Below are 21,108 nucleotides of genomic sequence, written 5' to 3'. Positions count from 1 at the left end.
GCTATTGTGAGCAGTCGATCAGTCGTGTGTTGTGTCCACTGGGGTTGGCATTCAAAATCCAGGTCTCCGTGTGATGGCGGAGGTAGTTGATTGGTGTATGGTCATGGAGAATTGGATTGATTAACTAGAATTTATTTGTTGCTCTTATTTAATTTTGTAGTTAAGTTCTTATGCTTGTTTAATGTTTAGTTGTTAGCTTATTTTCATATTTGATCTATTGTTATTTTCTTATGATGCATGTTAGTTAGTTTTGGTACTTTATTTAGTTTCAATTATGTATGATTATTGATCTTGTATTATAAAGTGATAATGTGGTACAAGTTTAGCCTTTATGTATAGTTAGGTTTTGGTTAATCGTTGCTAAGGTTGTTTAGTTTAATTGCTTTTGTTTAACTGTTATTTTCTTTATGCATGTTTAAGTTTTTTGTTGTGTTTCATGTTATGCCAATTTATAGATGTTCTTGTATCATAGCATGACAATGCGGTGTAGGAAAATCTTCAATGGTTAGATAGAATAGTTGGTTAATTTCTTTACGCATGTTTGTTTTGTAGAAGAGATCCTTATAACGTAGAGTGGCACTGCACTGTGAGTTCATCTTTACTGGTTAGTTAGGATTTTATTATTTGCATTAGGTTTATAAAATTCTAAATCAAACCCCTAGTTCGATTTTGTTTGAAAACAAACGTCCTATCACTGGTTCCACGTGAGAGACGACCCGATCCTCTACTATACTGCCTAGTGTAGGTTAAGGGGTTCAGTAGATTAGAAATTAATTAATTTGATGGTCTTTCTATTGGCTCCCCCTGGATCATAGCATCGATAAAGTCTATCAAGGTAATGGATTTGGTTCTTGGGGATCTAATATTGATTAAGTCCAACTTGATTAGTCATGTTAGACTTGGGGATCCATGCTTGGACTAGGTTCTTAGTTGATCAATTCACTAAAGACAAGTAAGATTTGAATCAATTTCTAGCCTTGTACCCAAATTCGGTTCAGTTGTATACGACCCTTTGTTTTTATAAAAATCAGATAAAGGTTCTTGGAACCCAAGGTGAACCGTTCCAACGTGTCCTTAAGTTCCTTAACTTGACTTTTCAAGTTAAAATTTTCTTTCTCAAGTTGTTTGACTTGATTTGAAGTTCCATCTTGAACAGATTCAGTTAAGGAGCTTGGGTTAATCACTTCCGTGAGGGCTTTAACCTCCTCTTGAAGTGACTTGACTCGGAGGTTGGATTGAGCTAGTTTTCTATATAAGTATGAAATTAAGTTATGCGATCTAATCAAGGGGATACTTACAATGGATTTTAACCTTTCTGAACCGGATACGGATCCGTAACTTTGCTTGGACTCAACTTCTGATTCTGTCTTGGACTCGAATTCAGTCTCGACAACATGGACTTGTACAGGTAGAGCAAGGAAGCTTGCTTGAGTTTGTTCTTCTTTGTCCAACTCTTCCGATGACTCGAACAACGTTGTCTTCAACGCCTTCCTTCTTCCTTGCTTTTGGTTTGGACATTCAGGCTTGTAGTGTCCCTTCTTGTTGCAGCCGTAGCAGGTAGCTTCAAACATAGCCTTCGTGTTCAATTGAGTCACCTTCTCGATCTCTCGTTTGGTGAAGTCCTTCTTATACAGTTTTTGTACTAGTTTCAAGAGTTGGTCTGTGATTTCATTGTCGTCTTCTGAGTCCAATTTGTCTTCAGACTCGAGTTCGGTTCGGCGCTTGTTCCTATACTCCTTTGTTTTGCTTGTAACTGCAACCAACGCAATACCTTTCTCGGCCAGAAGTACATTAGTCTGTTCGTGCAATTCAAATTTTGAAAATAGCTCATCTAGTCTAATCAAAGAAAAGTCCTTAGATACCTTGTAGGCATCTACCATTGATGCCCACAAGGTATTCCTCGGAAAAGCATTTAGCCCATACCTGATGATGTCGCGATTCTCCACTTTTTATCCGATTGCGTGGAAACCATTCAGAAGATCTTGGATGTGAGCGTGTAACTAGCTCGCTGACTCATCTTTCTTCATTTTAATGTTATATAACTTATTTAATATTAAGTCACATTTACTTACTTTTGTATTAGAGGTGCCCTCGTGTACTTCGATCAATTTCTCCCATAACTCCTTGGCGTTGTTGAAGAGGCCAACCCGATTCAACTCTTCTTTGGTTAGACCACATTGGAGGGTACATGTCACTTTTGCATCCACCTCGATCTTCCTCTTTGTTTGTACGTCCCACTAGTTACAGGGGATGGGTACTTGGACTTCTGTGGGAAATGTGAATCCGGTTTAGATTATGATCCACATTTCACTTGGGTCTTGAGATGGTACTTCATCCAGCTTTTCCAGTACCCGAAGTCTTCACCAGAGAAAAGAGGTAGACGAGTAGTGATGTAACCTTCTTGGTGAGTCATTTAGAAAAATCTTGCATACAATAAAAAATGACAAATGTCTCAAGACTTGGTCTTAGATTAGTAGTGTTAGGAAAAATAAAATAAGGGTATTTCACTAATTTCAAGAAAAAATAATAAAATAATAATAATAATAATAATAATATTATGATAAATTTGATTAACTGTCATATTTCACTAACTCTGAGTAATGGTAAAAAAATGAAAGTAAATTTTTCAAAATAAATTTGGAGGGAAAAAAAATGAAAGGTGTATAGAGGAGGGGTGAACGATATATAATTTTCTTTTTCAAAAAGGAATCTCCTCCTCAATTGGTGATTTCACTAATTCAAAGTGACCTCTCTCTGATATCAATTGTAGGATTGAGAAACGCTAGAGGGGCCTGAATAGCACTCGTGGCTTTCAAGTTCGTTTAAAACTTCGGAGAGAACACAACGGAATAAATAAAGAGACGAAAAGTCAATGCTAACAAATCCAAAATTTACTTGGTTCGGAGTCTATGACGACTCCTACTCCAAAGCCCGCATATAAGAGTACTTTCATTGGACAATCGCTAATCAATTGAAGAATACAAATACATTTTTGAATGATTACAAGTAATTTGAACAATAAAAATACCGACGACTTTGGAGAATGAAATATTCAGCATAATCGTCGTTGGAGTAGCTTTTGGGCATCGTGGAAGTTTTTTAGAGCAGCACGCAAGAAATGAACTTTGGAATGATGTTCTTTAGCCACTGGTTGAAGTCTCTTTTTATAGCCCATTCCGGACGCTTGGAACCCCTCTAGGGGACTGGACCACTGACGTAGGTTTGACCAGTTGTCACACTCCAACTCAACTTCAGGATAACTTTTTTAATATGGGCGCTCGGACTAGCTTCGGACGCCCAGACCAATCGGGTGCTTGTGACACCCGCCTCCTCACCTACTCCTGTCAGGAGAAATTATCTTTTGTCAGAACAGTCCTCCATATTGTCTGGACTTTTGCTCAGCGCCCGAGACTTTAGGACTTCATGCTGAAAGTCTGATTCACGACCCGTCCAGTCTTCCACCAGGTGTCCACGACCCCTAGGATTTTCACCTAGAGTCCTCGATGCTAGGATTTTGCCCAAAGTACTCGACTCGCCAAGACTTCGCCTAATCCCCCAGACCAGGACTTCGTTGTATAACCGCAGCTAGGACTTTCCACCTGCCTTACCGCAGCTAGGATTTTATTTTACCTAAGATCGCTTAGGACTTTCCTGCACAGTTAGTCAACTTGTTAGACAACAAGACAACTTAACTTTGAATCTCTTTGTCATTATTAAAACATAGGTTCGATCGTTTGGTGCTCTCTGCACCAACAGTAAATATTGATGTGTAGTAAGTTTTGTTATTATGTATTATGAGTTTATTATAAAAATCATCGCTTATGATGGTTAAAATGAATTAGATTTATATGTAAACAGGGAAAATAGGAAAAATAAAAAGTTCATATGCCTCTATATCGTAGTTTAGCGACAGACAATTATATTTTCGTCGCTAATGGCGATGGATATTTCAAATTGTAAATTAAGAAAAGAAAAAAACTAGTCATATTATTGAATCCAAAGTTAATAGTCAGAAATACAGAATATAAATCCTTGTATAATTAAGTTAAGAAATCCTAAATAGAAAAGGAAAAAATATCAAATTATCCTAAAAGCTATAAATAAATAAATATATATAATCTAACATCTTCCCTCAAACTCACGATGCAATAGCTAGAAGCATTGAGAGTTTGTCAGATAAGAAATCAAAACGTGAAGCAGAATGTGCCTTGGTAAACATATCGGCAATCTGTAGATTTGAAGGAATAAAAGGTAATGTGATAGTGTCAATCTGAAGATGATGATGAGTAATGTGACAATTAATTTCAATATATTTTGTCCGCTCATGGGAAAATAAATTGCGCATAATTTGAATAGCATTCTGATTATCACAATATAATGGAGTAGGTTGATGAAGAGAGATACTTATATCCACAATCAATTAATTTCAATATATTTTGTCCGCTCATGGGAAAATAAATTACGCATAATTTGAATAGCATTCTGATTATCACAATATAATGGAGTAGGTTGATGAAGAGAGATACTTATATCCACAATCAGTTAATGCAACTCAACTATTTCAAAAGTAGTTGAGGTCATGGCATGATACTCAGCTTATGTGGAAGATCTTGAAATAACATTTTGTTTCTTACTCTTCAAAGAAATGAGGGAATCATCAAGAAAAATGCAGAAGCCAGTGGTAGATTTGTGATCCGTAGAATCACCAGCCCAATCAGCATCAGAGTATGCACACAGCATCAGAGATGAAGTAGAAGGAAATAAAAGACTTTGAAATTAAGTGTCTCGAAGATACCTGAGAATACGAAGAACAACAACCCAATGAATTATAGTTGGTGCAGCGACAAATTAACTAACCACATGAATAACATACGCAATATCTGGATGAGTCGTGGTGAGATAAACCAAGCTTCCAACAATAGTTCTGTACATTATTATCCGCTAAAGGTGAGCTATCAAATGGAGAATATTGAGCATTAGTCTTAATAGGAGTATCAACGACTCTATTATCAGTAAGACAGGCACGCTCAAACAGATTAGATATATACTTTGACTGGGAAAAAAGATAATCTTTTGGAGAATAAGCGACATTAATGCCCAGAAAGTATCATAGTATACATAAGTCTTTCATATCAAAACAACGAGCCAACTCAGACTTCAAGGAAGCAATTTCATTAGAATCATCACCAGTAATAATCATGCCATCAACATATAATGATAAAAGAATACGACCTGCACTCGTACATCTGACAAACAATACTGAATCATGATTACTAGGATGAAAACCAAATGAAGTAATCACTATAAAAAACTTCTCAAACCAAGCACGAGGTGCTTGGTTGAAATCATAGTGTTTTACAAAGCCTACAAACTTTACCAGGTTGGTGTGAAATACCAAAAGGAGGTGTCATATAAACTTCTTCATGAATATCCATGTCATACTTTTGAGAATAATCTTTAGCAACAAGATCTTTGTATCATTTGATAGATTCATCAGATTTAGTTTTGCTCTTATATACCAAATGAGAACCAATAGTGTGTTTTCTTGGTGGTAACAGTACTAGGCTCAAAAAGATAATGAACAGATGCAACAAATGAAGCAAAAGAATGAGAATAACAAGAGTAGATAAAATCTGGTAGTTTAGTAGACTTACGAACACGAGTGAATTAACAACGGTGAAGAGAAGAATCATCTATAACCTCAGGAGATGATTAGGTAGTGGCAGAAGGAGGAGTATGTGGAGTGGATATCTCAGAAACTAAAGTACTAGATTTAGTTAAGCTACTAGTAGGAGATGTGGGTGAAGCTTTCTTAGTGTCGATATTGAAAGGATCAATGCAAAGCATATATGACTTTGTCATATTATGTGTACTAGCTGGAATAGAAAAGAATATAATATGCTCAAGAAATACAACATGACGAGAGACATATAACTTTTGACTAACGGGATCAAAGCAACTATATCCTTTTTTACTAACATCATAACTAAGAAAGACACAAAGAATAGACCGAGAGGCTAACTTATTATGCTCTATATGTGGACGAAGGACGAAGCAAGTATAATCGAAAACATGCAAAAAGGAATAGACAAGAGTATATTCATACAATTTTTCAAAAGGTAACAAGCCTGAATTGTGTGAGGTTGAAATTCTATTAATCACATAAGCAGTAGTAAGGATTGCTTCCCCCCAAAGGCACTAAGAACACTAACAGACAATAAAAAAGAATAAGTTATTTTAACAAGATACATATATTTCTGTTCAGCCACACCATTCTGTTCAAGAGTATCTGTACACGAGGTTTACTGAATAATACTATCAAAAGCAAATACATGTGAAAAATGATTTGATCACAACGAAAGCACTTTATAACACTAGAATTTTGAGTTTTCACAAGAGCTCTAAATTTGTTAAAAATAGTAAGATAATCAGACCCAAGAGTAACGAGTGCAATCATCAATAAACAAAACATAATACCTTGACTCCCCTTTTGTAAGAATAGGAGAGGGTCTCCATACATCAGAATGGATAATATCAAATTGAACAAAAGAAAAAGGAAAACTTTTAGAAAATGGTAAAGTAAAAAATTTGGTTAGTTTACAACCACTACAATTAGAAATATCAGAACTTTTTAAAGATCCTAATACTCTTGTAGAAGCTAAAAACTATAAACGAGATGTTGAAACATGACCTAAACGACAGTGCCACAAATAAAAATCAGAAGATGAACGACTCAGATGAAAAGATGATAAATCCACATTCGAAGACACCATAGTCCAAAATCTACAAGGATAAAGATATACCTGAAATATCATACGATGACAAACCTATATGAGATCAAGCTGGCATGGTAGAGGGATGTAATATAAGGAACTGTTGAAACTGCTCTAACATATACGGATTAGATTTTTATGAAGCATTTGTACGACTAGGCATAATGACAATGAATAATGCTCAGAATAATCAAATTGTAAAGATACACATCTCTATGATTCACAAAAACTGGTGTCAAGACGACCCGTAGTCACACGAAGAAATCGAGGTAGAAAAGGATGTCGATGTTGCAATCGGCAGCACAAGGCGTCAGCACCAAAATCTACAGAAAAGAGCATCGGCGTCGAAATTGGCAATACAGGGTGTTGACACCAAAATCGACAGAAAAAATATCGACGCTGAAATCAGCAGCACAGGGCGTCGGTGTCGAAATTGACAGAAAAGGATCTTGGCGCCAAAATCGACAAAAAGGATGTCGGCGTCGAAATTAACTGCAGCAGTGGGAGACGACAGTGGCAACAAAAAGCAATAACAGGGGCGGCAAAAAAAATTAGGTTAGAGAAAGAGAACTACTCTGATATCATGTAAAAATTATGAAAAAGAAAAAACTAACCATATTATTGAATTCAAAATTAATAGCTAGAATTATAGAATATAAATCCTTATATAGTTAAGTTACGAAACTCTAAACCCTAAATAAAAGAGGAAAAAAAAGACTAAATTGTCATAAAAGTTATAAACAAATAAATATATATAATCTAACACAAATATCCGTCGCCAACATCGATGGATTTTTTGAAATAACCGTCGCCATTAGTGATGAAAATATAAATTTCTATCGCAATTAACGACGAATATATTGTTATCCGTCGCAAATGGATAAATGTCAAAATTCTATTTCGATATTGTAGGACTTAGCACTTAGTGACAAATATTTATATATCCATCACAATTAGTGACGGAAAATTATATTTCCATCGCTAATACCTCAATAGAAATTTTGTCCCGTTTAGATAGTAGCGATAGATATTTTAATTTCTGTCGCTAAAAGTACAGATGGATACATAAATATCTGTCGCTAATTTAGTGACAGATATTTAATATATGTGACTATTATGTCAACGACGGATATCTACTCGACGATACACATTCCATCGCTATTCCATTATAATATGCCTCTAGTGACGAAATAACGATGGAATATGTCCATCGCTATTTGGGGCATTTTTTATTGTGACATAACATCGTTAAGGCCATTGATCTTTTCTTGATTTTGACCGTCACATAGTCGATTTTCTTAACGTCGAACCCCACTTTGGGGATTTCACCATCCGCGGTCGCGTGAGGCCCAATCACAGTCTAGTCAAGCAATGTGCCTAGTGTATTCGATCGACCTTTTGGTCTGATCGGTCAGAGCACTCAGCAAAGGCACTAGACTTATTTAGATATGATATTGATACTTCCCGAAATTTAATCCTTTTTTTACTTTGACTGTCATATCAACCGATTTTTTGAACGTCAAACTATTTCAGGGTCTCACCTTGCTAGCCGTATCACTTAATATGCCTTAAAGAAGGAAAAAAATCCAACTGACCAAAAAATTAAATGATAAAGCTAAGTTGAGCAGCGCGTAAACATAGCATGTTTTATATCATTCTTAAATTTCAAGTACATGTTTTCTTAAGCATGTAAACTCCAACCGGATTAACGCAAAAACCAAGTTAGCAACCAACACAAAACACCAGGACTTCCACCTTGGGGAGGAATTAATGAATGAGGAAAATGATTATCAAGACAACCAATTAAAACTTAGAGAATGAAGACTGAAGATCCACGTACCACAGAGAAGTATGAAGATATATAAAAGGTAGATTCAAGATCTCCAATGAAGAATAAGAAACAGCACTGAAACAGGCTTCTTGAAGGTTCGACTTCATTCGGTGCCGTGCTCCTTTGGTAACTTTACAGTTTAAATGAGCTCTATGACAATTTAAAATGCGAATTTCAGATTTAATTTTTAAATATATATTATGGATTAACTCACTGTATATTTGTACTGCTGTTTACGCAGCACAGAAATGAAATAGCCTTCTCAAATATTTATTTTATTATTCAACCGAACTTTTACAAGATCCCAAAGAAAAATACAAGTAAGAAATAGTTATATGTAGCCTAAAAAAAGGATATTTCAATTCAAAAATAGAGATTGTTATTTCCCAGAGATTAAAAAAAACACCTCCTTTTTTATCTCAAAGCCAAGCTTGATTCATGGAACTAGAAAGCCTTTAATTAAGGGGAAGATAAGAAAAGGTTATGAAAAGTCAACTTCCCCAAGAAGGTTTCTAGAAAAAATAGTAGAGAACGGCAGACAAAGCTTAATCAAAGATGGAGATGTGAGAAAAGGAGAAAATTATCAACTGAAAAAAATAGAAAAAAGCCAATTAAGCAGCAAAAACTAGATGAAAAAAATGGTGGTGATTGATTTCTCTGGGAGTTAGCAATCCTTATCATCTTCAGAGACTAGACGACAAATGAGCTGGTTAAAATGGAAATATCCATTCGATCTACTTCGTCACTTGAATTATCTGCAAGTTGAGCACAACTGTTTCACCAAATCTTTGGCTGTCATGGAGAATTTCTCATCCATCTGCCAAAAGCCGCAGCGACATACAAATTCTTGTTAATTGCACGTAAAACTACACGCAAAAGCAAAATTAGGACCAGTTGAGAATGTTGCCTGAGTCATTACGGTGATGTCGAGAGAGGAACCACTGAAAGCCATGACACTTGTGCTGACCACAGAGAGATGAAGTTTCTCGATCTCAGAAATGGCTCTCACCAATGCTCCTTTTCGGTTTTCGCACTGAAGCTTGATCAATATGGACTTATCGCATACTCTTACTTCGATCTGTGGAAGAGACTCGCCATGGCTCTCGTCAGCGAACGAGGTATCATCGTCGTTAACGTTAGAAATTAAATGAGTAGACTTGTTCAGAAGCACTGCGGACTCGATGCTCTTTTTTGCAACTTGATCTTCCAGAGACCGCACCTTCTCCTGTAGCTGCTTCAGGTGCTTGATGGCATCCCCGAGAACAGAAGCCTTGTCCATCTTTGGCAAAATCGGAAAGTCGGAGATGTATGATCATCTAGCTTATAAAAAGATAAAACTTTGCTCGATTCCTTTTTCTTACCTTCTTTAAGCCTGGAACAATCGCAGCGAGAGCGATAAACCGCTGGCTAATTTTCTCCCGTCGCTTCCTCTCCGCCAAAATGTGCTCCTGATTGTTAGAGGCCGCCCTGCCTGTCTTGGGGCCGGCTGCTCCGACCATGGCATCGTAACTCCTCTTCGAGCCCCATTTGGGAATCACTTCCGCCGCGGCCGCAAGATTGTTGTGGAAGGTCGAATCGGGGTGGCCGAACGATAGAATCTTCGGGCCTGATATTGCCGCCGCCGCATCCCGCAGCGGAGCAGAGTTGAGCTCAGCCTCGGTGGTGGTGGAGGAAGAACTCCAGCTGCTGGTTTTAGCCGTCGTCTTTTGGGCTCTCAATTCTGCGTATGAGCTATGGCTTTCGGAAGAGGGTGAGAGTTGTACGTCGTCGAATGCAGCAAACTCCCATTGATCCAAGAAACTGTGATCCAATCCCTGTCCGTACGTTCCACCAAAAAGGAAGCAACTTAATACTTTCGGCTCATTCAAACTTCACAACAAAAGCAATGAAAATTACCATATCATAATAGAATGAAGACGAGGCTAATGCTTCCATTGTGAGATTACTTGTTAATTTCTCTGCAAAGCAATAGATAGAGACCATGAATATCAATCATAAAAAACAACAAAGAATTAATTAAGCTACCAAAAGAAAGCCAACCTTGCAGACAGCAGAAGCTGATAAGTCCTTGATTTCTTTGGAGAAGAAAAGGTATCCTATCCTTTTCTTATAGCTTCAGACCGGTCTATACTTGAGCGTATATGGAGTCAAAGGGTTCTTACTTCATCTATCACTGGTTTGGAAATTGGAGGGCTTTGAACCCAATATATAGAATGCAGACTGCTCTGTTTCGGTCTCCATTGTTAGGTCGCCATCTCTTAATTATTACCATCTCTGTTTCTTGAGAAGAATGGATAGTGTGTAGTTTGAAATTGGTTGCTCTGCCTGCGACAGCTAATAAACACCGTACCCAATATGCATGCCATTGACTCCGAGTTTTTGAGTAGGTCCATACCATCAGCTTCAGAAATAAATACACATGGAGAAATATAATAGAAAAATAAAACAGTATGTTGACCATCGAAATCGAACGCGTGAAAAGAAAGATTTGTTTCGGAGCAAAATAGGCCACGTGGTTAATTGACGGGACACCCCTTCCTCTCCGTCGCAACCGTGTGTCTCTACGTGTGTTTCAATGCTCACTAAAAGTCAAACTTCTAGAAACGAGATTCTGTACATATTTTTAAAATAAATAATCAGAATGAACCGGACGATTCAAGTCGGTTAAATCAAAACCGAAAACCAAACCGATCAAGAAAATTTGAAATTCTTTAATGTCTGGTGGTGCCCGATAGAATCATAGACGAGATAAGTGTGTCTTTCGAAGACAAAAGGGATTTGTAAAAATAAACTATACCTATTCACGCAATGTCAATTGAGGAGGAAGTGGTCCACCAAAAAAGAGTGGGCTATTTACCAGAATATATAAGATGCTCTGCTTACCAGTAACATTAAATAATTTGCATTTTCAAATTCAACATGCCATTAATATACAACAACAAAAAAAAAACAAATTCACATTCAACAGACATAGTTTAACATCATGAAGCAAGACATAAACTAATAACACAAGGACATAGGGTGAGAATTTGATACATCAACTTGCTACCTTAAGCTTATCCCCAGCATTCTCGGATCCAAGTCATTATTTTTTCAGCCATTTGCAAAATTTAATAGTTTGGAGTACAACTCTTGGGGCATAGGAAGTCACCAGTGAATAGTGATGCACTGTGATTAACAAATTCTCCTCCGATAATACACGGCGAGTAGATTCTCTCTGTATTTAGTCAGGGAAAGAAAATTTTGAAGCTATTGAAGCCCAATGCGAATTTTTCTTGGATCCCTATTCCTCCTCTGCATGAAAGAACAAAAAGCCCGTCAACTGGAAACCTAGGTCAAGTGAATGATGAAAAGTAACAATTACAATGCAATTTCTTTTTTGTTAATAGTGTTATCTGAATACAGAAAGGTTCATCAAGTATTTATAAAAATTGGAATGCCCCAATCTATTTGTCCAAATGTGCCAGCATAATCTGACAGTAATCCACCAAATGATCCACCTCAGGTCACATTTGATTGGCTGACTAGGACAGGTCATCCGAGCATCTTAGCAAAATCTAATTCTGTTGCGTAAAGAATGAAGCAAGCCGACTATTTATATCCAACTAGACAATTAATTGGATCATTGTGTAGACATTTACATAAACCTGACATTTGACTGAGATTCTGAAGAGATGCGAGTGAATTTTTAAGTAATAACTTGAGCTCCAGGAGACAAACTATAAAGCGGCAGAACATGTTGGATTATTATAAGTTGGACGATAGACAATATATACATAGTGACGTCCAAGAAAGATTGCAGATCCATTCATCCTTTATTTCCATAATAAATTGCTCATTCTTCTCGAAAGCATTCAAACGGAACGACAAGCAAAATAATGAACATTGTTTGGTCAAACACAGTATGTCCAACTCAAGAGTAACTCTACTCATGAATGAAATCCGGTTGACAATGATTAACTCTATTAGAGAGAAGATTATGTGTACGTTTTCTCATTATATGAGAAGTTTATCTAAATTTTATTTACTCAAATAGTTGCCTTTTGAAGAAGCTTCAGAAATTCTATGGTTTTATTATTGATATACACACACTGATATATTACTTCGATTTAAGAATAACATGAGTTGACTTCAGAACTACTTGGACTAAACAGAGTGACTATAGGAACAAGTTGCAAAAAATAAAAAATAAATACACAATACGTTATGGTGATAAGGTAATTCCAGTCATGTTTGACAAAAATATAGGATGGTTAAAAAACTTAGGTAGGATCAGCAGGATCTGAATATATAAAAATGCAAAAGAAAATGGAAAAAATAAAATAAAATTGTTTTAATTACATTTCAATTAAATATCCTCAATAAAAAAAATTAAATGATAGATATAGATTTCATAACTAACAACTAAGTAATTTTTTTTTCAAAATAATAAGAAAACAAGTTGAGAGTAGAAATTACCTTCAAAAGCCCAAATCAGCAAACAAGTTTGTTGTCTAAGCTGCACTTCTATCAAACAATAATACATTCCTGAGATACAAAGCCTACAAATATGCGGACAAAAGCCATATACTAGATCAGACGTAGGAGAAACTATTGCCACAAGCTCGGACAAGGTGCATGCTATTCTTCATCTAATCGATATGAAAGCATTGCAGGACTAGGATTCATCCAATTTGTAGAAGGGAAATCAGTCTTCCAATTGATCCTCATTTTTCTGAACCCATATCTTCACTGTCTTATCATTACCAAGTGCCCCAGAAGCAATGATGTTTTCAGATGGGTGGCATGATACTGCAATAACACTGTCTGTATGGCCTTCCAATTTTTGCACAATTTTTCTATTCTGGAGGTCCCATAAATACACACAGTTGTCTTCTGAACCACTCACAACATAATTCCCGTTTGTGATGGAAAAAATTGCAGGAATGCAGAACTTTGAATTAACATGTCCGGAATATGTCTTCACAAATTTACCAGCAGAAAAGTTCCAGAGCCTCTGAATGGAGAATTAATTTGGAATGTCAGCCATGACTAGAGATGGAGATGAAACATAACAAGCATATGTACTTGAATTCAAAGTAAGCAAAATGACAAACATATTTGGAACATCCAAAAAAACAGTTAAAATTCAAGAGGAATTAAAAACAGGGAGGTAAGTGAAAGCATATGTCGTGAGGAATTTACAAGGATTTTCAAATTCAATATTCCCAAACTGGAGTATACTTAGTCAAATTCTGCATGCATTCTTACAGGTTTATTTACAACATCAACGAGCAATTGATGAATATATCATTTATAAGATAAAGGTCAGGAAGGCAACATTTCAGCACTCAGAACTTTGCATCTTGCCCAACATATTGCACCTCTTAGTTTCAATCAACTTTTAGCAATCAGAATGATGTATTGAATGAGCATTTTCCACTATAACTACAAAATTCTTCCATTGACACAGAGTCGTCGTCAGCATAATCACTAACAAGCTATGGTAGTCCCAATTCCTTGCAATTAGCTATATGAATATTATCCCTCTATTGAAATGTATCAAAGTCTACATTGGTATTAATGTTAGATGTCTTAAATGACTTTTTAATTAAATTAACAAGAGTTTTATTTTAACTCACTTTACCACTTCACTTTTAACTCTGCTCGATTCAGCTTGTGTGACTAAATAAATTATTAAACATGTGGATATCACTTTAACCTAATCTCTTTAATTATAGCAGTATGCCCTTGCATTTCTCAATTTTAGTCACATCTTTCTTATGACCCTCATCAGCAACAGCATGTTTGTCCCAAATATCTGAGATTGGCTACATCAATTTTTTCCCTCTATTGAGCTATCTATAAGTTTACATCACCAGTCACATCCATTCTTCTGAGTGTCTAAGCACAATAATTCTATATATCAATAAGTACACTCAAGAGACTTATTAGCTACTTCATTACTGGAAAAAAAAACTAGAAAAAAAGATATTGTATCTCTGCTAGCTTTGTTGAATTGAAAGATAGATGATGTGTTGCCAATATTATGATCACTATCGATTTGCATCAATCTATTTCAGTAATCTTAAGTTCTTTATTAAGTCAATAGTGATATTAGCTATGGATCCAATATTAAAATTTGATTTTATATGTAACTAGATAAAGATATTTAATTTGTTGAGAATAATAACACCGAATGACTACTTGAACTGTGCCCGCCCGCCCTCCAGAAAGTAATAGTTATCCTAATTTAATGCATCTTGCTACCATAGCAACTCTCCTAATGGAAATTAGTAAAAATTGGTACCAGAGCTTTTTTTCCTAATATGATTATGGTAAACCAAGTGACATTTGTTTTTCCTGCCCTGTTTGACTATATTGAAGACTAACAATGTCCAGTGGAATAAGGAAAGAAAAACAACGAAACGGTATGAACAACATGATTGGGTGTTCCATAACAAATAGCGCATAGAGTGTTATTGATGGACTAGAAAACGTATGAATACAAAAATACTCACCAACGTGCTATCGAGGGTCGCTGCCAGAACAAACTTCCCGTTCGGAGAGAATTTCACAAATGAAACCGGAGGGCTCTCGTCGTCAATAAGGGTTTTCATGCAATGCCCGGTCGCAGAGTCCCAAATCCGGCATAGCCCGTCATTGCTACTTGAGACAATAAGGCTCCCGTCACGATTAAAGTCGACGGCGGTGACGGGCTCCGAGTGAGCAGGGAGGACGCGTAGGCACTTGCCAGATTTGAACTCCCAGACCCGAACAGTCTCGTCGTAGGAGCCGGAGGAGATCATGTTAGAGTGCGGATTGAAGGAACAACATAACACGTAGTTGGTGTGTCCGGAGAGGGTCTTGACGGTGGTGGACGCGGCTAGATCCCAGATGCGGACAGTGCGATCGTCGGAGGCGGAGCAGAGATAGCGGCCGTCCGTTGAGAACGATACGTCGGAGATGCCCTCGTCGTGTCCGGAGAGCTCCGCACGGAGGGAGAAGTCGGGGGCGGACCACACGCGGATGGTTTTGTCGGCCGAGGCGGAGGCGAGGAGTGAGCCGTCGGGGGAGAACTTGACGGAAGATACGGCGCGCTCGTGGCCCTCGAGAGTGGTATGAAGGTTGTAGCGTGGGCTATGCGCGGTGGCATCGTTGATGGATACCGCAGCGGAGGCGACGTCCGGCATGGCGGCCGACGGCGGAAAATACGAACAAGGGTTTTGGAACCAAAGTGAAGAAATCTACCTCTACGTCAGTAAGCAGAAGTTGGGCCGGAATGGGCCTTCCTGGAACAGAGAAGAAATCAATTTCTCGTCCCCAGCTTGTTCTAGTGAATTGGAGAATCATGCATGAGCCAGAAGATTTTAACGGTGTTTCCGTTGTATTTTTTTTTAAATAAAAAAAAAACAAATGTATTTTATTCCGCTGAAAATTTTTAGAGAGAGAGAGAGAAGCCAATTTCTCATCGAGCCCCTTGCCTTTGTACATTTTGCCTCTGGAGTTTTTCAGTGTAGATTTAGTTTTTAAAAAAAAGGAAAAAAAATTCTTCTGTGCAATGATTGACCGCTTCGTTTATTGTTTTATTTATTGTCAAATCTCACCAATTAACGATAACTTAGCTTTTATTTTTATAACTACTTGGTGCACGCGATATTTTTACAACTACTTGGCGCTTCGTTTAAACGGCAAGGAATAAGTGTGTAAACTGTGTTTGCCCAGAAAACTGCTATTATCTATGGCGAAAAATGACAACGGTTCAATGACTAGAAATAAACTGTTATTATCATTCACACCTACAGTTGTTTTAATGGGTGATGGTGTCCGCTATTCCTTTCCATCAATGAACACTGTAAAAATGAGGGTGAAATTTGTGAAAAAGAAACAAATAAAAAATCTTCGCCCAAAGATCTCTCTCTCTTTACGGTATTACCTGCATCGTTAAGTCTCCAACATGTAAGTAATAAAGCTGCAAAATATACTTGTTAATTTACTCTCAAATTGCATTCCTTGAATAAAGTTCCTCTATATCAAGTTCTGCGTCACTCATTTTGTCCTGATCTTACTTGTTTATAGGTTACCCGAGTAGTTTCTTGTAGTTCAGAACAACTAGCAGTTGGGGTCTCGGTAAGTTGTTCAAACACTTGTGATTCATTAAATAACTAGACTTTACCTGGTTTTCAGTTTTCGCCATGTCTTCTTTGTTGGATCGGGACTTATCTCTTTCCTTATCTTTATTGTTGATGGAATTGGATGAGACATGTCTGCAATTCTGTACTGAGCCATATTAGGTGAGTCCCACGCCTACCTTGAGGCCTGTACTGATGACATTGCCTGTTGAGCTTAACGTCGAGGTCCATAGGACCATAGCCACATCAAATCAACGTCACAGCGAAGCCAAGCAGTACCAACCTTAAGCTATTAATGTACGCCATTGGGGAAAAGGATGAAGACAGAGAGGCGGTCAAATTTACATGGTGAAATCAACAGCTAGTGTTACTTTGTTTTGTTCCTCTTGCATGGCCTCCCTCTGCCTCTGCAATTCTGTCTAGTCACAGAACGGCCAGGCTCCCCTTCTGTTACAAGAGGATGAGATGAGATGAGATATGTCCTCTCCTCTCGCCCTCTTTGTATGAAGCATTTGAAATCCACAGGTACTGTTACCTTGTTTTGTTCCTCTTGCATGGCCTCTGCCTCTGCTTTTCTGTACATTCACAGAGCGGCCAGGCTTCCCTTTTGTTACAGGTCTGCAGTGGCTGAAGGAAGAGGGATGATTATGAGATGAGATATGTCCTGTCCTATCGCACTCTTGTTTGCTACAATTTCACCAAAACGTTGCCTTATTATTATCATCATTCTTTCTAATCAAAACGTACCCTAGAGTTTGTTTTCTCAATCATATTACCTTTGGAAATTGGAACTGTTATTTCATGAGAACTGCAAATCAACTTCAATCTAACATGATTTGGTTGCAACTTTGTCTTGTTTAACAGGTGACAGCACTGTAGTGTTTAGAATAATGCTACAACTATGTGAGCTGATTTACAAATCATGTATGTAGCATGAGTAAACTAAACTTGATATGTTAAGACTTAACAGGTAAGGTCCAAAGGTATTGTCGGTACAAAAAGAAAGTTAGTAATAAATCATAGTGAAGTTAATTTTTCTTATCGATAGCGTGTTTGTGTAAAATGCCCCAGGATATGCGATATGCATCGACTTGTGCTTTGCTAGCGATGGTTATTATTTGTGGGGGCTGCTGAGACATTGCTGCTCTGGCCAGGCCCTTCCACTGACACTGAATATTTAATGTTAAGGGAAGGGCTCTCACTCAAATTATTGGGGCATCCATGTCCTCTTCTGTTTCCCATCTTCCAACTGCTTCCTTCCTTCCCACTGCACACCATTCACCATTACTTACTTCTTCCCCTAGCTCCCTCAAGCTTAATTTCCTTCTGTTAAGTTTACCATCCATGGCTAGCTTCTGCGAAGCTATTCAGATCTCACTCTCTTCCTTGCCAGTGCTTTTGAATCCAGGCCAGCCCAGACTAGACCCCACTTGTTCAATTCGATTAAATCAGAAACCGAGCCTAGTTAAATTGGATTTTGTACTGTATATCAACTTGATATTTGAAATTACGTACCTGCTGCTTTCCATTTAATAAAAACCCCATTTCTCTCTTGTAAGTTTTAATTCTCTGACGACCAAACCGTGAACAAGAAAGACAGAAAAGTAAAAGTTTAAAGAATCGAAAGCATCAACTTCTGCAGCTGGTTTCTCCCCCAAAGTCGCAGCTGGAATACGAATGGAGTCAATTCCCGGTTCGAAGGTGACCACTATACAGCGACGCCGCTGGAATACGCATGGAGTCAATTCCCGGTTCGAAGGTGACACTATACAGCGACAAGATCCAGTGGAGCAAGTCTTACTTCAAAGTGTTGAAAAGGCAGCAGTCAACGGAGAGCCAAATCTTTGACCATCAACTGAAGATACCGACCTTTTTTGCTTCCTCCTCGACTAACCGGTCCAACCGACCCGAATTCGTCAAATTAGCTGAACCAGTTAGTTCGGTCAGCTCAGTTTTTAAACTTGACATTTCAGTGGTAATATACGGTCGACACGTGTCTGAGGACCCTCCTCCTCTGCTCCTATTTAAAAGCGCCCCTCCTCTGCTTCTCCCTCCATTGCCATTTCGAAGAAGAAGAATCCAACGAAACAACAGCTGCACTCCATTTCAGCCACCACCTCCATTAACGACCTCAGAGATGTGCAACCCAACTGCTACTGCACGTCCCAAGGCTCATCTTTTGGCCACCCATGACGATCTGCATCGCCATCCCACTCTCTCCGAGGTACGTAATGTGGATATATTTGTAGATAAATTAAATGCGATGATGAATTTTGTTTTGTTTTTTTTTTTTCCACATCACATGCACGTAATTGTAATGGAATTGATCGAGTTATTGTTTGATTAGTTGGCGGAGGAGATGCGCGAGATTGGGAAGATCTCGGTGCCGGCGGCGGTCACCGGCCTGATGCTGTATTCGCGCGGAATGATCTCGATGCTGTTCCTCGGGTACCTCGGCGAGTTGGAGCTCGCCGCCGGGTCGCTGGCGATCGGGTTTGCTAATATTACTGGTTACGCTGTGCTCTCGGGGCTGGCGATGGGGATGGAACCCATCTGCGCGCAGGCCTTCGGCGCCGACCGGCGGCGGCTCCTCGGCCTCACCCTGCAGCGCGCCACCCTGCTCCTCCTCTCCGCCTCCCTCCCGATCGCCTTCCTCTGGTTTAACGCCCGCACCATCCTCCTCCGATGCGGGCAGGACGCGGAGATTGCGACGGCAGCGCAGGTGTTCGTCGCGGCAGCCTCGCCGGATCTCCTCCTCCTCTCCTTACTACACCCGCTTCGAGTCTTCCTCCGCTCCCAGAACATCACCCTCCCAGTCACCTACTGCTCCTCCTTCTGCGTCGCGCTCCATGGCCCGCTCACGTACCTTCTCGCCGTTCGCCTCCGCCTCGGCATAACTGGCGTGGCGGCAGCCATGGTGTGGACCAACCTCAACCTCCTTGTTTGCCTCCTCCTCTTCCTCCTCCTCTCTGGCGCATGCCGCGATACGTGTCCCGGCGGTGGAGGCGGCTTCCTCTCGGGCGAATGCTTCCGCGGGTGGCCAGCGCTGCTCCGCCTTGCGGCGCCATCTTGCGTCTCCGTCTGCCTAGAATGGTGGTGGTACGAACTGATGATCCTCCTCAGCGGCCTGCTTGCGCACCCCCGCGCTGCCGTGGCCTCCATGGGCATCCTCATCCAGACTACCTCCCTCGTCTACGTCTTCCCCAACGCTCTCAGCTTCGGCGTCTCCACCCGCGTCGGCAACGTCCTGGGCGCCAATCGCCCGGCCAAGGCCCGCGACGCCGCCGCTTCCGCCCTCGCCGCCGCCCTCGCCCTCGGCCTCGCCGCCACCGCCTTCACCGCCTCCATGCGCCATCAGTGGGGGCGCCTCTTCACCCGCGACCCCGAAATCCTCCACCTCACCACTCTTGCGCTCCCCATCGCCGGCCTCTGCGAGCTCGGCAATTGCCCGCAGACCGCCGGTTGCGGAGTCCTCCGCGGCAGCGCCCGCCCTGCCACCGGCGCCAACATCAACCTGGGCTCCTTCTACTTGGTCGGCATGCCGGTGGCAATTCTCCTCAGCTTCGTTGGAAAAATGGGCTTGCCGGGGCTGTGGCTGGGGCTCCTTGCAGCGCAGGCAACGTGCGCCTCGCTTATGGCCGGCGCCGTAGCCAGAACAAATTGGGCAACAGAGGCAGAGCGCGCCAGACGCTTAACCGACTCTTCTTCTTCTCCTTCAATCATTCCAATTACTAATTCCAATGAAATAACTCCAATAACTACTCTGTCTCTCATCTCCGTGGAAGCCGAGAAGACGAAGACCACCCCAACCCTTGAAGACATTCTAACCATCATTAATGGTGATCCAGAAACAGCTCCTCTCATTCTCCCTCTCCCTCTCCCTCTCCCTCTCCCTGTGAATTAAATTCTTTTCCATTTTTGTGGTTTTGATCATGATATAGTTTGCAAGCTTATCTAATTCCTCTATTAATTTTCTCATCATCTTCGTCGTCGTCTTCTTCTTCTTCTAATGGATCGGACTGAGGGGAAATGTGATTAAAGATGGTAATGAATGAAGTAAGGGAGACAGCCACTCTCTGTGATTAAAGCTACCACTTTTGAAGCGATTCACTAATTGGAAAGCAGATGCATCTCTTTTAGCATTCATTGCCGTTTTTGTCATTTAATGTCATGCGTTGGCGTTGCACTTGTCTTAACTTTCTGCCCAATATCGCACCAAAATGTTGGATCGAGAGAGTTAGAGTAGTTGAATAGCGCATTTCATACCTGTTTAAAAATAGTTCGAAATTAAAATCGTCGAGTGGAAAATCAATACAGAATAAGGAGACAATGTGATTTTACTTAGATTCACAGTCTTGTGACTATTATTATAAGACCCGTAGTCAATGGCGGA

The 21,108-nt window shown here is 39.6% G+C and overlaps 3 protein-coding genes across 3 annotated transcripts; 1 reads left to right on the top strand and 2 right to left on the bottom strand.

The window, feature by feature from the left end:
• Window positions 1–8,849: 8,849 nt before the first annotated feature.
• Window positions 8,850–10,922, bottom strand: LOC121977216 (transcription factor bHLH25-like). Its single transcript, XM_042529809.1, has 5 exons — window positions 10,645–10,922; window positions 10,501–10,562; window positions 9,966–10,418; window positions 9,512–9,883; window positions 8,850–9,421 (listed from the first exon to the last, which is right to left on the bottom strand). The coding sequence occupies exons 2-5, from the start codon at window positions 10,537–10,539 to the stop codon at window positions 9,356–9,358; spliced, it is 930 nt and encodes a 309-aa protein (XP_042385743.1). The 5' UTR covers window positions 10,540–10,562; window positions 10,645–10,922; the 3' UTR covers window positions 8,850–9,355.
• A 622-nt stretch (window positions 10,923–11,544) lies between these two features.
• LOC121977215 (COMPASS-like H3K4 histone methylase component WDR5A) lies at window positions 11,545–15,918 on the bottom strand. The gene is made up of 3 exons (XM_042529808.1): window positions 15,105–15,918; window positions 13,063–13,600; window positions 11,545–11,898 (listed from the first exon to the last, which is right to left on the bottom strand). The coding sequence occupies exons 1-2, from the start codon at window positions 15,774–15,776 to the stop codon at window positions 13,292–13,294; spliced, it is 981 nt and encodes a 326-aa protein (XP_042385742.1). The 5' UTR covers window positions 15,777–15,918; the 3' UTR covers window positions 11,545–11,898; window positions 13,063–13,291.
• A 1,131-nt stretch (window positions 15,919–17,049) lies between these two features.
• On the top strand, window positions 17,050–20,696 carry LOC121977214 (protein DETOXIFICATION 48-like). Its single transcript, XM_042529807.1, has 3 exons — window positions 17,050–17,240; window positions 17,332–18,939; window positions 19,063–20,696. Exons 2-3 carry the CDS (start codon window positions 18,451–18,453, stop codon window positions 20,617–20,619), a joined length of 2,046 nt encoding a protein of 681 aa, XP_042385741.1. The 5' UTR covers window positions 17,050–17,240; window positions 17,332–18,450; the 3' UTR covers window positions 20,620–20,696.
• The last annotated feature ends 412 nt before the right edge of the window (window positions 20,697–21,108 follow it).

This window comes from Zingiber officinale, chromosome 4B, assembly GCF_018446385.1.
Source record: "Zingiber officinale cultivar Zhangliang chromosome 4B, Zo_v1.1, whole genome shotgun sequence".
Classification (NCBI taxonomy): Eukaryota; Viridiplantae; Streptophyta; class Magnoliopsida; order Zingiberales; family Zingiberaceae; genus Zingiber; species Zingiber officinale.
This window is presented reverse-complemented; position numbering and strand designations above follow the sequence as displayed.

Bases quoted from the DNA above. Each gene is read 5' to 3' on its own strand.
- LOC121977216 (XM_042529809.1), bottom strand. From the start codon at position 10,539: ATGGAAGCATTAGCCTCGTCTTCATTCTATTATGATATG. The intron at 10,419-10,500 runs GTAATTTTCATT...ACGTACGGACAG, and splicing joins CTTCATTCTATTATGATATG to GGATTGGATCACAGTTTCTT. The intron at 9,884-9,965 runs GTAAGAAAAAGG...ATTTTGCCAAAG, and splicing joins TTGTTCCAGGCTTAAAGAAG to ATGGACAAGGCTTCTGTTCT.
- LOC121977215 (XM_042529808.1), bottom strand. From the start codon at position 15,776: ATGCCGGACGTCGCCTCCGCTGCGGTATCCATCAACGATGCCACCGCG. The intron at 13,601-15,104 runs GTGAGTATTTTT...TTCTCCATTCAG, and splicing joins CGACCCTCGATAGCACGTTG to AGGCTCTGGAACTTTTCTGC.
- LOC121977214 (XM_042529807.1), top strand. From the start codon at position 18,451: ATGGAGTCAATTCCCGGTTCGAAGGTGACACTATACAGCGACAAGATC. The intron at 18,940-19,062 runs GTACGTAATGTG...TTGTTTGATTAG, and splicing joins GCCATCCCACTCTCTCCGAG to TTGGCGGAGGAGATGCGCGA.